Genomic DNA, 16,161 nt, shown 5'->3' with positions numbered 1-16,161 from the left:
TCTGCCAGGCACCCACCTTCCCTGTGCGTTGTCTAGGGAGGTTTGGTGGTTAACGAAAGGTTGTGAGTTATGCTGTATGATTACAACTGAACTACCAGCGAAGTCTTATTTTGGGAGCTCCATCCCTCAGAGAATGAAAGAGCTGCATGGTTAACTAGGCTTTACAAGAAGATTCTTGTGAATTGAAGTTTTGGACTTTGGCAGAGAAATCTTGCATGAGGATTAGGTGGAGAGGGGTTAGCCAGCAGAGAGGTTAGTGCAGGCTGTGTTTACTCCCTGGAACTTGCAGGATTTCATTCCTGGAACCCTGCTGGTGCAAGGGGAAGGGTAGGGCTGAACCAGCCTCTTCACAGATGCTTATTCAAGGCTGAGAATATTTTTTATCATGTCCCAGTAATAAGGCAGAGCCAGACTGGCTTTTGTGAAGGGTTGATCCCAGACGAATGCTGGTGCCCACCAAAGCTGCTCTATCACTTCTCAGCTGGACAGGGGAGAGGAAATATAATGAAAAGCTTGTGGGTCAAAATAAGGACAGGGAGAGATCACTCACCAGTTACTGTCATGGGCAAAACAGACTTGACTTCAGGAAATCAGTTTAATTTATTACAAATCAAATCACAGTAGGATAATGAGAAATAAAAACTAAATCTTTAAACACCTTCACCTCAGCCCTCCCTTCTTCCATGGCTCAACTTCACTCCCAGTTTTCAATCCCTCCTCACCCCAGTGGAGTGAAGGTTGTGGTCAGTTCATCACAGGTTGTCTCTGCTGCTTCTTCCTCCTCAGGGAAGGATTCCTCACACTCTTCCCCTGCTCCAGTGTGGGGTCCCTCCCACAGCAGACAGTCCTTCATGAGCCTCTCCATCATGAGCACTTCTCACAGGCTGCAGTTCTCCATGAACTGCTCCAACGGGTCCCTTCATGGGGTGCAGTCCTTCCAGAACAGACGGCTCCAGTGTGGGTCCCTGGCAGGGTCACCAGTCCTGCCAGGAGTCTGCTCCAGTGCAGGCTTCCCAAGGGGTCACAGCCTCATTCCACAGAACTGTAGACGTGCATCACCTTCACTGCAAAGGCAGCTTTCAGAGGCCTCGTATTATTATTTGTCTTTAAATTCTCAGTCTGTTAGCAAAATCATGCTTGTTGCTCTGATCTGCTGTCTGTTAACAAGCCTCTTCACTCCAGCTCCTCTGAAATCTCCCTGCTATGGGGAGAGGATGGCAGTGGCTGAGAATAAGTTTCCTGCAAAGAGATGAAGAATTATCCTTCTCCCCATATGTTTCATTTGGACTTCACCCAAAGAATCACTTCACCTCTCACCAGAAAGAATAAAGGAAGAGAATACTTCAAAGTAGCTCCTCTGACCTACCTATCTGCTGACAACTGAACAAAAGAATGAACCTGCATCCTTCAAGATACATACCAAAGGCAGGCTAGGAAATTAATGTCTTGAGAATGAGTTTTGGCCCACGCTGCTGACAAATATCCTTATTCATGAGCAAATGTCTGTAGTTTTAAGACTAGATTCCGGCTAACTAGAAATAAAATTTTCTCTCTGTGGTCCCACAAAGTCTAATAACCAATACATTAATGGGAAATTTCATAGGTGCTTTCCCATTCCTTGTACATTTGAATCTACAGAGGTACCTAAACTAGAAAAACTAGTTCCCATTTTAAAATGTGGCTTAACAAAACAGTTATTGTTTAAGATGCATCTGGTCTTGGATGGACAATAACCCACTTCCAAGAGATACCTATTTTATTAGGCTGAATGTGGCTTCAGTATTAATTGGTTGGTTTAGTCTTAGTTCCTTAAATGGCTGCATATTGTTTGATGTTTTCATTTATTTACTTCATATCTTCACTCTTATTTTGCTTTCTCAGTTCCTAAAGTAAACCTGAGGTCTCAAGGCATAGCAGGTCAACATGCTACAGCCCTCATTATGATTTGTCACTTGACTTCTACATACTAGTATTTCACATGTCACTCACGCCGTATGTGCACCTGAACCCATTATGCTTGATTATAAATTGCTGGTTGATAGAAAATTATATTCACAGGCATTTACTGAGCATAATTACTCAGCAGGAACTATCAACCTGAATCAATTACCCATGGTAAAAGCATATTTCCCCCAGGATATTTAGAAAGGGTGGGAGTAAACGTTGTGAGTATTACTGGTACAAGAAGACATCTGTGCTACATGGGGATACTTCTTCCAAAATTTTACTTTTCACAATCACGTGTAATACAGCATAACTTTAGTCTGTGTCTCAGTCATTTAAATTTAAATGGAGTTAAAACAGAGTTATTTGAATGATTACATGGTAATCTACTGAGCTATCAAAACACATGCATCGTAGTGTATTAAGAAAACAGACCCAAGGTTATGACTATTTCTGTACCAACAGTACATGTTTACGGTCAGACACAGAGTTAAATATTGGTTAGGTGCAGAACAACTCCTACCCCAAAAGGTGCACACAAGGTTTTCAAAAGTATTTTAAATAAATGGGAATCAGACAACAAACTATTTTTCGAGATACAGCCCAAGTCATGCAGAAAAGCTATTGCTGGCAAACTCAGAGCCTGAATATGCTACAGGCGCGTCTGCATGGATGAACAGGCAATTGCACCCCCGTGCTCCTCAGTGACTTCATTACCCAGCTCCTGGCAGTGTTCAGCAGTGTGTGCTATGTTCCAGGCTGATGGGACCATTCAATTTTTGTACGCCTGAACAGTGTGGGTGTAAATTAGCTCTAATCCAGAAGTAAATTGGCTCTGCTAAGCAGTGCAGTGTGTGGTGACCTTATACAGCTGCTAGACAGGAAGGGCCTTGAATCTGTGGTTTGGAGAAGAAATGTATAGCTGTTTTTCTAAAGGTACAAGGACACCATTTTCCTTTAAAGTAATCAATTTAAAAATCCTTTCTTTAGCTTAATCTCCTTTAGTAATCAGTGAGGAGAGACTTGTATCTCCCAAGGTTGATCTGTGACACATGTAATTAGATAACAGACCGGTACTTGTTAATCTATGTTAGTGCCTCTGTTTATTCTGTAGAGAGAGCTTGAACTAATCTTTCAGTTGTCTACAGTTAACAAGCATAAAATCCATCCTGCAGTTGTGAGCTCAGCTCATCTCTGCAAAACTAAATTCTTGACTGCCAATCCAACAGGCACAGGTCATCTCTAATCTCCTGTTGTACATCCCTGCTCTCTCTGAGTGTCAGGTAGTCAAGGGTATATTGTCTGGCACCAAACACCACTTGTAGGGCAATTGCATTTGAGCCATATGTACCCGGCTGTGGGGCAGGAGGCCAAGAACAAGCAGGTTGTAAGTGTAAACATTATCAAGAAAGAGCTAAAGACTCGTGACATCCACACTTGCTAGTGATTTGAAGAAGTTACTAGTTACAGCCAAGTCTTCCAAAATACATACCTGCTGCTACACAAACACATAATAGCAGTGTGATTCATTTAAAGATGCTCTGTACGTGTTGGTTCTCTACACAGGCTCTAAAGCAAGGGGAAATTATCTGAGCTTACTGACTAATTTTCAGTTTCGAGTTGTGTGGCTCAGCATTGACGTTGCCGAGTGATGAGTGTTGACTCTGCTCCAGTCAACCCTGAAGTCTGCCCTGGTCTGCCCCAAGCTTCCTCTGGCACAGAGCAAGATTGTGACTTCTTGTTTACTTGAAAATGCTTAGCAAATTCATACACTTTTCACTGATTTTTATTTTCCTGAAAGCACTGCTGAGTTTGCCCTGTGCGCAAGCAAAGCATTATTAACTCTGCCGTGTTTACTGCTCCTCTGTTAGGTGTAAAGAGTTTTTTAATAAGAAAGAACATTAGCTATATACAGCTGTTTTCTGAGATAATTTAAGTTTTAATTATGTATATAATTAGTTTAATTAATTAGATTTCCACAGTTGGGATTCTTTTGAATCCTTCCTCATTTTTCAGTGTTTAACTTTCCTTCTATTTCTACTTATTTTTATTCCTTATCCTTCATTTTCCACCGTATTGCTGTTGTCTATTTTTTGAAGGCAGTATATAGACAATCTTCCATACTTCTCAGTTGTTAACATGGTTCCTGGCATAATTTTTTCTAAGCCCACAATCAATCACTCTCTGAAGAAATTCCCTTCATGTTTCAGAGGTTAGCATAGACCGAAAGCTGTCTATGGGCACCTGGAATACAGCAACTCTGGTTTGAAGGTTAGAGACTTTAGTCATAAGGATGCAAGCCAGTCTGTGCCATTTAACTTCCAGGCATCAGTTCCTGCACCATTTTACCTTGTGGTGTGAATGTAACAAGTTTAAATACAGAAATGACATTCCGATGCAGCACTCTTTTTGCTACCTGTCATGAGAGTCCTTTTGGATACCACTGGGAATGTGAAGTGGATAGTTTGGCAGATGTTCAGGTTAACAGGTAACTTAATCTTCTGCAGGATTATTATATCATTTAGTTCTTATGTACGTTGCTATGGAATCAGAGAACTCCTTTTCAAATTGAGGAATTTTGCAGAATTTGGCCAGAAGCTTCTCTCTGTTCATATGAGCTGGCCGTATTCCAGCTCCTCCTCCTGCATCCTGAGTTCCTTGGGAAGCAAATCAGAGCATGAAACAGCAAGGTAGGATCTGCAGCTCACACCAAAAGGATGCGGACAATCCAGGAATATCGTATCCCAGAGTTCTTTTTTGTTAGCATGTTTCCTTAAGACTTACACTGAGAAAAGGTAAAGGTTAGAGTTCTCTTCTTTATGGATGGAAGTGTAAAATAAGCAAATTTCCTGTACTTCTGATTGTCAGCTTCTTTTTTGCTAATTTTTTTTTTTTTAAAGAAAACAAATATCGGTATTTTCACTCTTTTCTGACATATTTGGTGCGTATTTTGTTTTGAAAAGCAAAAATACTCTTCCCAGATACGTTTATTTAATTAAAAGTAACCTGATCAGGATCTTTTGCTCACTTCTTTATTTTAGCTTTTCACTAAAAATGTAGTTAAGTAAAAACATGGCAGATGAGAACTAATAAGCAGAATCTTGGTGATAGACATAAGAGAAAGAGAAGCAGTCATTTACAGTTGTAAAATACTGCCAGCTTCTTCAATTTTCACAAAAAGGGATCACAGCCAGAACCAATTTATAAGAGAAACCATTAAAAATTGCAGACAGAAAATTATTAAGTGTCCATATATCAAACTTCATTTGTGTTCCCTGCAGGGTCAGCCAGATGACAAGCCAAGCTGCTTATTGTCCCAGGAATCATGATCAGTAATCAACATTTCCACAATCATTGCCTCTAACTGATGATAAAATGATAACAAAAAAATAGTAATGGAGGAAATTTTCAAATATAGTACTCATTATTTTTTAAAAGACTTGTGCATCCTGCAGGACCTACATATTACTGCCTGATTTCATAGCATGAGAGCTTTTCCTGATGCCCATGAGCTCCTATAAACCTTAAATAAGGGATTGTGCAAGAGATAAGGCTTTGCATGAACTTGAGGGAGTGACTTTGTTTTTCTTGATAAAGCATGAGAGACTGTGGGTGTCATGAACATTTTTACTCAGTGCAAACCAAGGAAAAGGAATCTTTTTGCAACTGCTGGATGAGATGATCCAGAAAATGAGCTGACATGACAAACATTGTTAGTTTACACCTACTTACTACTACACCTACCACCTAATTACCACCAAACACTCATTATATAGGTCAGAGAGGTAAACTAAAACATATGACTTCCCATGATGCTTATACCGATATGTAAAGATCAAGCTACCCAGTAGCTTGAACAGTAGCTTTCTGTTTGTACTTCCCATCATACTCCAAGTTACCAATACCAAGGGTGATGCTGTTCTTTGAGGTGGCAGTGTGAGTCCTTTGAGTCTTCACAGTCCAAACTCCCCATTTCTTTCAGGCCTGTGAGGCATAGAACAGTAGTTAAAGGCACAAAGCTCTCAGCTTCCATCATTCTCGGCAGCAGCTGCCTAGACCACAGCATTCTAGATGAGCAACTGGAAGCAAAGTCCCACATTGCCTGGCATGTTCCTGTCCATTGCATCCTTTGCCTAATTAAGAGCTGCAAGTACAAGCCTGTAACATGCTCTGTCACCAGTTCATCTAGAAAAAACTCCTGTGGTCATGGGTTTGATAAGAATAAAAGATTTCATCAGACCAAACATGGCTTCAATTTTCTTTTTGTTTCTATTTCTTAGCCAGAACTCAGATTTATGACTAGAGCTCCAAACCATGTGAGATTTCAGTACAAATATAATTCCCCATCGTTTCACCACACTATATTCTTTGTACTTGTTAATAGAGAAGTTGAGGCACAGAAAAGGGCTGTAATTTTTCCAGAGAGTGACAGACATAAAAATAGAATCTGCATCTACTGATTGTTAATCCATTTCTGCAGTCCTGCACACTGGTAATTAGGTGTTAGCATGTTCACAATAGCCCCTTATGGAGAAGTCTTTAATGCCATTTTAATCACCGAATTAAGTGATTGGTAAATTATTAAATAGTTAAATAACAGTTAATATTAGATCATTAGATTAACAACCTGTTGCTTACTTTAATAGCTTGTAAGTATGGGTAGTGAATCTAGATACAGAAACAGTTAATGTCTGAAAAGGGAATACAATGAAGCATTGCTAAGACAATATATTTCTTTAGGCTTCCAAACCCCCATAATCTAATTATGATTCAATAATAGATCTGGGAAGTAGAAACAGGGTAAAGGAAAATAATGGAAATAAATTAACAAAAGAAACCACCTCTGTGGGAAATTTGAGGTTTCTCAGTGGTATCTTTTGAACTCAGCATGGGCTCCATTTCTCTGCTTTTTCCACTGTCCTCCTTACATGCTGCCTTTGTGCCACTGCAAGTGTTAAAATGGGTGTTTTTCTGCTTTATGTTGTTATTGAGAGTTCTTATTTTCCTGTTAATTTTAACAGTACAGTAAATGCCTTCTTTTTTAGCATTTTATGAACCAAGTAAATACATTCAGAAAGAAATCACTTGCATGTCTTAGACCAACACAACGATTCTTCAGATCTCACAGAGCCAAAACTTGTCTTAATCCTCTATTTAGCAGGATGAAGAGGTTCGCAAGCCACAGTTTGCAACATGAGTTTCCAAGCACTGTATCTTTTTCTTTAGATGCCTATAAATACTTCAGTCTTGTGAAGGACAGTAGCTCAGACCCTAAGGTGTCCCAAGACTTTTTCTTATTCAATTACTCTCCCAGTAATCCCTTTCTGAAGACCATATTAAAAAAAAAAAAAAAATGCTATGGCATTTGTTTTGTTCCATTCATTCGTGCCAAGACAGCTTCAACAGTAACTTCTATGCCCCATTCAACTCTGCAGAAGTTATATATTGCAATTTTCTTAGAGTCCTTGGGTGCAAATCCAATCTTGATGCTGTGTCAACATCCATTTGAATGGCTGGTTCTAAAGCTGTTTGACTGATGGTTTGACTGGAGATGATGGACAAATTTCTCATGAACAATAGAATGTCCCTAAGCTTGTGTGTCGCGAACATTGGTGAAGATAACCCACTGGCTTTTCAGCTAGGGTCTCGTATTTCTTATCCTATCCTCTAATAACTCAGTCATCCATTGGCCTGTAGACTCAATGATAACCACTGTATTTCTGGTACACTTATAAAAATCACCATTAGGGTAAATGCTTTTAGTAATTTGTTCCTTTAATCTGCTGAGGGTTTTTTCCAGTCTGCCTTATATCTTTTCATTTAATGTTCCTGTGTTTGTGCTCTTTTAAACTCAGCCTATATGGACAATGTTTTGATTATTTTTACTTTAGCATCCTTTTTTGCCCTGTTTAGAATTTTCATGTCCTTTTGCATTCTCTTCTGAGTCTTCAGTATGGTGTCTCCATAGTCTTTATGCCACCTGGAAGTATTTTACCCTTTGAAATTGACCCTTCACATTTCTTGAATGCTTTTCCATTATTATTTTCTTCATAGTCAGTGTTACTTGCTAAGTTTTTTTGGAGTATACCATACATACCATTTAGAATCAGTGTAAGAGCTTCTTCCATAGTATCCTCTGGTGCCGAATCTTGGTGCCTTTTTCAGGAATGTATCAACATCTGTTTCTCATTTTAAGAAAGCAAACAGAAAAAAATCCTCCAAAAGAACAATTATTCATGTTTTATAAAAAATTGTTCCCTACCTCATAGCTTCTCCACGAATTTTGATACCCTTCTTGAGAATACCTACGTTGTGTCCATGTTTGGAGGAAAATATTTGTATATCACAGGCATCACAGTAAAATCACTGAAGTTGATATCACTGTTAAACAGAAATGCCGAGAAGCTTGATGGTAAAACAGCTGGTACCTCTGGGGCTGTTGCTGGTCTCTAGAAAATGATGTCAAAAGAAGACAGCTTTGCAGTCTTTAAACAACATAGGGTTGCTGTTCGTTGGAATCACCTAGGAGGTTTTGACAGCCTATGAAGTAATAAAAGAGGCAAACTGAATATAGCTTCATCTTACGTTTTTTTTCTCTTTTACTGATGGATGTTACTGATAATTTTGTAGGACAGCAGAGGAGAGCAGCTGCTTACTGCCATTGTGTGCCCAGCCAACAACTCTCATAGTTTAGTCAAGTTGCAGCCTGAGCAGAGGTGCTAAAGCTGGAGAAAGCATTGTCCTCTACTGGCTATTTATGATAGGCTTTAATGAGAGCAGGATTTGACCAAGACCCAACTGCACACATTTAGGAGGGAGCAATCATCAGTGTTTAAAGGAGAGTGGAGCTGTAAGGCTCAAGGAGTTAGTAGAGACCAAACGGTGTAGGAATCCTTTTTATACACCGGTGTATGGGGGTATCCACAGGACAGGCAGTGGCAGTTGTTTTGGTACAGGTATCAGAACTTGATAACTATATCAATATGTTTTAACCTTTGGCAGATTAAGAAGACAGCAGGATCAAAGCGGACAGACTTCCAGCATGGACAGCAGGGCATCCCTTCAGAGCCACGAGAAACTTCAAGATGGACGTAACAACAATTTACTGGGACACGGCTGCACAAGAGGCTGCAGCAGCTAGTGAGCTACAGCCCTGCACGCACTTCAAACTTCAGCCCTGGCAACGCGAGGAGAGGTCCTCTCTGTGCATGCCTTCTTCTTCACCCCTGGGGTCCTGGGACACCTAACTAACTCCTCCAACATCAGGATTCCCAGCCAAGGACAAAGCCACAGAGCACACCGGCAGAGACTTCCCATGTACATCCCTGCTCTTATTTTGACTCTGCCACTGGAAATATGACCATCAGCAGTAAAATACAGTTTTATAAGAGTGACTTTCCTTTTCAAAATCCTGGAAGTAAACTTGAAACAATTCATTAAGCAGCCTCTCAAAGATTGCCAAGCTTCTGGCTACTCTCAAGAGACTATGTTCTATGTGGGCCAGCTTTATCTTGAAGGCTTTATGTTACCCTCTCTGTCTCCATTAATTAAAATGGAATTTTGTGAAACTGCTGGACACAACTGTTTCTGAGCACCTGCTGTTGAGTTTATAACAGAAGTGTATGATGTAAATATGTGAATGTAGTGTCAAATAAGCCAAACACTGAATAATTTCATTCTGATAACTGAAGCCCATTGGAAAAGTTGCAGCGTGAATGTATTCACATTGTTCTTTAACATCATGTGTTCTGCTTTGTAGTAAAAGATGTGACCCTGGCCAGGTCAAAATTTAGCTAGTGACTTTAGTGGATGCAGGATCAGACACATTAGTAGTGTATGTTAACCATGACAAAGAAAGACTTTTATGTAACAATAGGCTGACTGAGCCAGAGTTTAAAAGCAGCTTAGTAAGGAGAGATAAAAACATTAAGAATTTGCTCAGATCCATAGTTAAGTGTTATAAAATGTGAAGAAGTTACATGTGTCTCTGTTTTCATGGATCTATTCTGGATGAGAACTATCCTGAATAGAAAGAAACATACTTTATGCGAAGTGTTGCTGACATGAAACCTTTTTTTTTTCCAAACAGCTCTCACAATTACAAATATTTATGGTGTTTTACAACCTGTATATTCCACATTTTGGTAATAAATGCATGCTTGTTCTGCCCTATTGTGCTTTCATTTTTAAGGGTTACCATCCATAAGTAAATTTCATTTCAAAATTTTAAAACAAATAATTTAGGCTTTTGGAAGTGAAAAAACATTTTATTTGTAATAATCTATTTTTACTGTATTGTTTCCATTCTATCTTTTGCAAAAAAAAAAACCAAGTTCTTTGTAACTGAATCTATTTTAAAATTTGGTTTTACATTATATGCAATGTTTTGTCAAAATTTTTCACAAAATACAGATTTTTATTGCTTCATGAAATGAGATGGTGTTCCTGTCAACAACAGAGCAGTTTACAGAGTACTAAGGTAAAGTTTTTACATGTGTCGTAGGCATGGTGTTGGTCCACTTCCTTAATTAGGATCAAGCACAGAAGCAGAGTTTTTTCATGATAGGACATATTTCATTGCCCAGAATAAACTATTTCATGTCAAACCCTTCTAATAGTGATTAATATTGGTTTCACTTGGGAAAGAGCAAAGAGGATGACATTCCACATGATTTTTGGAAACACCTATTCTATTCTTCTTCTATTGTTCTAATCAAAATGCATTATGATCTTGGATCTTGACCTGGATCTTGATCCTAAAAAAAAATGAAAGATTTTATTTACTAGAGTAATCTTACAAAAAATTAATGGTACTACTCACAAATAAATGCTTACAGGATCCATGATGTATCAGGTGATACAGATTAAAGTCATGGAGTTTTTGGAAGCAGGGCTAGTAATTTATTAAGTTTTCCATGGAAAAATTTCCAATCAGAAAAACATTTGGGAAAAAAGGGGCAATTTCACCTTTGCTTTTCTGCTATTATTATAGTTGTTTTGAACAAGAGTTACTGTGGGTGATCTTGTACAACATCAACTGCATAGTATGGAGCTGTACTAACGCCTTAATTCAGGCTGAGAAGGCATTTTTGAAGTTAATGACTTGACCTTACAGCCCTGTTGTATTTTGTTCAAACTGTAGCACCCAAATCAGATTCTTTTTGGATGACACAAACCCAGAAGATGTGCCCCAAGAGCAGTTGATGCCATTTGTCCAGCTGTGGCCTGTAGACCACAGGAACCAGTGAGAGAATATCTGAAATTACACTTCCCCAAATGTGCCTCATGTGGACCTCAGGTTTGCATCACCAACTGCTCTGTTTTGCAAAGCCCCTCTTGTTGAGCTGCTCTGCCTGCTACTGTACGTGCACCCACAGAGAAGCCTGGGTTTGTAGATAAAATGTTTATAGAATGAAGGATCCACAGCCTTCAGAGTGTAAGAAGTTCACCAGTGACTGTATTAAAAATCTGGGGAATTTTCTGCAGGATTCTACCAAACATTTACAGTCTGATCTGCTGCATGCTCTGTGTCTTTGCTAATGCACTGTTAAGCTGGTTTTGAGAGAAGCCTGGCTATTCCATAGATGGCATCTACTTAAATATGTTTGCACAGAGTACTGTGCGTGAATGCAAGCTCTCTCAGACACTTCAATTTCACGCTTGTTGTCACACGATCATTTCTCAAACAACTCTACTATCTGCAGAGAAAAGAAATCATAGCACCAGTTGGCTTTATCCAGAGTCCATGGCACTTTCACTGACTGCAAGATGAACCTTATTCTGCATATTATTATTTTTGTCTACTTATTACACAGGTCAGAGAATACCCTCAGCTGTACTGAGGAGACCCAAGGTAGAATCATAACATCACAGAATCATAGAACAGTTTCTGTTGGAAGCGACCTTTAGAGGTCATTGAGCACAATTCCCCTGCAATGAGCAGAGACTTCACAGACTCAGAATGGTTTGGATTTAAGGGACCTTAAAGAACATCCAGTTCCAACCCCCCTGCCTGGGGCAGGGTCATTCTCCACTGCACCAGGTTGCTCAAAGCCCTTCCAACCTTGCCTTAAGCACTTCCAGGAATGGGGCATTCACAGCTTCTTGGGTCGGTGAGTGCCAATGCTTCACCACCCTCACAGTAAAGAATTTCTTCCTTTTATCTAATCTAAATCGCCCCTTTTTCATTTTAAAGCCATTCCCCCTTGTTCTAGCATTACTCCCTCTTATACAAAGTCCCTCTGTAGCTTTTTGGTAGGCCCCTTTAGGTGCTGGAAACTGATTTAAGGTCTCCCCAGAACGTTCTCCAAGATGAACAAGCCCAGCTCTCTCAGCCTGCCTCCATAGGGGCTTCAGCCTTCTAATCATCTTCATGGCTCTCCTCTGGTCTTGCTCCAATAGGTACACGCCCTTCTTGTGTTGAGGTCAGCAGAGCTGAATGCAGTACTCCAGGTGGGGTCTCACAAGAGCAGAGCAGAAGAGGAGAATCACCTCCCTCGACCTGCTAGCCATGGTCCTTTTGATGCAGCCCAGAATATTGTTGGCTTTATGGGCTGCATCTTCAACTAGACCAAGTTAATCAGAGCCCCATCTAACCTGACCACGAATGTTCAGGGGTGAGTCATCTACCTATGACCATCCTTGTGTCATAGGTTGCCGTCTATCTGGGCAACCTATACTCTTAGTTCATCTTTTCTTTTGACTGACATAGCTGTAAGGAAATGGCCCTTATAATGCTGCAGAAGAAAGAGAGTGGTCATTCTGTATAGTATGTGCTTTGTGAAGACAGAACAAATACTACAGAAAAAACCACACACCCTGGGAGTAAGCCTGAGAACTGCTTGGTTGGGGCTTGTCTCCTCTAGTTTTAGACGTAAGAGAAGTATCCACATACGCAGCTGTTAGTCAATCTAGGTTCAAAAATAAGGAGGGAGGAGAGGGTAAAGAGGCTTTTAGGATGTGGTGCACTTGCTCTGTCTTGATTATCTCTTTTAACAGATGGCTCTCTGTGTAGCTCTGCCACCATGGAAGTAGTGTATGTCAGCATACACAGCTCAGATGTGCACATATACATTGCACGGTGACATTTAGTCAGGTGAAACTTGTCTGTGATGGCAGAGACAATTTGTGGAGATCCAGTCTAATCCTTATGAAAAAAATGAGAACACTTCTGATCACTTCAACAGGAGTGAGAGCACTTTAAACAGTTTTTACCCTTTTGTGCAAAAATGGTATTAGAGCACTAAGAAATTACACAAAAATATTCTCTTGAAATGAATACTTCCTTGTTTTCCAGCAGAAATGAAAGGAGGGAAGGCAAACTAAATAAGATGTAGAAGGTTTTTACAAAATACTCAATGAGAGGGAGAGGGAAAACAAAGCCGAGTGGTCATAAAACCAGAAGAAACTCCTTGGGACTCATTTATCCTATACAGCCTTATTGCCCTGCAAAAGCAGCCAGTGATCTTAACTCCCAAAATCTCATCTGGTTTCTCCAAGTCATTTCAGGGGTAAAATACTTTTTCACATTTTAGTTCCAGGGGAAAAGGAAGGAAGTCTAACACAGCTGGAAAAGCAGTTTGCTGCTACAATATTTTATTGCAATGCCACTTGCTCTGTGGTGTTACAGTTCTGATCGCACATGCACATTCCCACTGCATCACTCCATGTTTAACTCTGCCAGATTTGCCTTCTGCTCAGTTTGCTCTTTCTACATTCTGCATTAAATATTGGCACTGCACTGTAAATGTTTAATTACCAACTGTCATAAAATACAAATGGCTCCTTTCATCTGTAGTCTTGACAAAAATTATTAATGAAGTAATTCCAGACCTTTTTCCTGTAGATTTGTGGATAGTGGGTGGGATGGGTGGGAGGGTTGATTACAGATCTCGGCACACTATTCAAAATGACATCAAAGTACATAGTAGAGGAAATTCTAGGCACCAACCCCCCCTTACATTCCATTCTGTCATAAGTTTTAGATGTTTTCTGCTTGTAGAAATCTGTGATCACAATTTCAAAGTGATTTCTGACAGTTTAAGCTAAACACAAATATTGGTGTGTTGGGATGTACTGCGGAGCTGTGGTTGGCTGAATAAAATCCATGGCATTTTTCTGTTTTCCAGTTGGGTAGCTATGCCAACACTTTTGCTATGAAAAAAGCGTCTGCCAACATAGGGGAAGCTTGGAGTGTTTGGACAGGTACATTTACAGTTTCAGTGGGAGCTGGAAAGCAAGGAGATGTTCAAAGCGCATTTAATTAAAAAAACACAGGTTTCTTCTTGACCTTCCCTTGCTCTAACAAGGTCAGACCTGGAACAAACCACTGTTCTGCAAATAATCCCCCTTATTTTTATAATGGCCCAGATTTCATCTGTGGTCACCTATGCAGGATCAAAATAAGAAGCGAGTGAATGCAAGAGTCACTTGTCTACAGTGCTAGGCTGAAGGGACTCTGCCTTCTGGAGCAGCAAAAGGAACAACAACTTACAGCAGCCGCTGGAGCCAAAGTCATCAGGCGTGCTGGGAAAAGCAGGAATTATTTTTTCCTACACAGCAGTTGCAGTTCAGTCCCTTTGCACATGTTGCCAAAGGGCCCTGTGGTAAATTTTGAATGAGGAATAATGGTAAAGCTTTTATAAAACCTTCCAGTGCCACACAAAAACCTCCATGGTAGGCTGGTGTGATTGTAAAACAGTTTTGCAGGTCTCTTGGAGAGAATACTAGTAGTTGTTTATCAGTAGCTACATACCTAATTTCTTATGCATATTGTGCTTAAAAAACTTAGCTTCTGTCAGAGTAGTTACTTCTGTTTATCCGTATTTTAGTGACTGGATCAACTACTCTCTGACCAGGAGGGAAAATGATTGGATATTTTTAGCATTCATTTTGCAATGCAAATGGACTTGCTATAATCATGTTTGTGAGGAAACACACAGCCCAATCAGGACCTTAATAATGACTGATATTAGCTGTGCTCGATACATCAATGAACTTGGTTCCTAGTCACAAACACCCTTTTTTAGTCATTTATAATTGGGAAGGAGAAATATATTTAATCAATTAAACCATTTTTTACAAAATAGCCAAACAGTCTTCATGACTCCTCCCAGAGACTTAAAATCACAACGTTAAGGCAGACAGCTTTGCTGTTCAGTGTTCTGGGTTTTTCTTTAAGGCCATTCTAAACAATGAAGTAAGAATGACAAAAGCTCTGTAACCTTCAATACCCATTCTGAGGAATACAACTAAGAACAGTCCTAAAATGCAAGTCTTTTTAAAATGTATGTACACAAATAAAGACTTATGTAAACCAGTGGCCTTTTTAATGGAATTAGGTTTAGTCATAGCCAATTCCATGAGCAAAGATGTTGGAACTAGAGCTCTGGAGAATTTTTTTCATCTTACCTTTTCACTGTTTTGATGTGTGTTATTTTATATCCCTGAAATTTTCCCACAGTGATTATTTTGTACTTGAGAAACCCCTCTTGGAAAAGTACTGTACAATTTAATTAGTAGTTATAACTTTTCTATACAATTCTATAGTGAAGATAATATTCTCCAGTCAATGTGCTAAGTTACTGGGGCAATTTCAGTGTGGTTAATTAGTAATGAGAGAATTCTTTAGGTCTTGAGCCCTATCATGATGAACGCTATATCCACACATTAAGGTAAGTCAGACATTACTGCAGGGAATTTACAGTTTGAGTGTGCTTTATAAGATGTAAGTTGAAGCCAGAAATAAACTGGAAAAAGTGTTCAGGGAAGCAGGTAATGGTGAAATCAGCTTATTAAATGTAATGAGCAACTGTATAATGCAGATTTATGGTTTTTTTTTCTGCATTAAATTTTATGCAACATCTCCTTTAAAGGCGTGAATTTTCTGTTTATATTTGAAAGCTCAGGCTATACAGGCTTGGAGAGTAGGGAAAGGGCTGAGGAAGGGGAGTGGAGGCAGAGCTGGCTGCGGTGACACCAGGAGCTGTCACCAGTGCCTTGTCCTCTGCCCACCTCTGGCCAGTTAGAGCGCAGGAGGCTAGGTTCTCTAAATGGAAGATCTCTCTCTGCACCTGCAGAATCAAACCCAAGAGAGCTGTGAAGAGCTGAAATGAAGAAGTGTGCAAAGTGCATGAGAGCTGTCATCACAGCTGGCTCATTGCTTCTGCACCCTCTCACAAGAACCAGCTTAGTTCTCTAAGAATCCTGCTTTTCCCG

At 39.8% G+C, this 16,161-nt stretch overlaps 1 protein-coding gene across 1 annotated transcript in view; it reads left to right on the top strand.

The window, feature by feature from the left end:
• Positions 1–10,376, top strand: part of STK32B (serine/threonine kinase 32B) — a 161,926-nt gene extending 151,550 nt beyond the window's left edge. Inside the window, exon 12 of the mRNA XM_061379764.1 lies at positions 8,947–10,376. Coding sequence (XP_061235748.1) covers positions 8,947–9,085 — 139 coding nt within the window. The 3' untranslated portion in view covers positions 9,086–10,376. The remainder of the gene's footprint in view (positions 1–8,946) is intronic.
• The last annotated feature ends 5,785 nt before the right edge of the window (positions 10,377–16,161 follow it).

Source organism: Neopsephotus bourkii, unplaced genomic scaffold, assembly GCF_033783945.1.
Source record: "Neopsephotus bourkii isolate Nb327-2 ecotype Australia unplaced genomic scaffold, CSIRO-AGI_Nbou_v1 NB_1780, whole genome shotgun sequence".
In the NCBI taxonomy this organism is placed as follows: Eukaryota; Metazoa; Chordata; class Aves; order Psittaciformes; family Psittacidae; genus Neopsephotus; species Neopsephotus bourkii.
The sequence above is the reverse complement of the archived record's forward strand: the minus strand, read 5'-3'. Positions and strand labels throughout refer to the sequence as shown.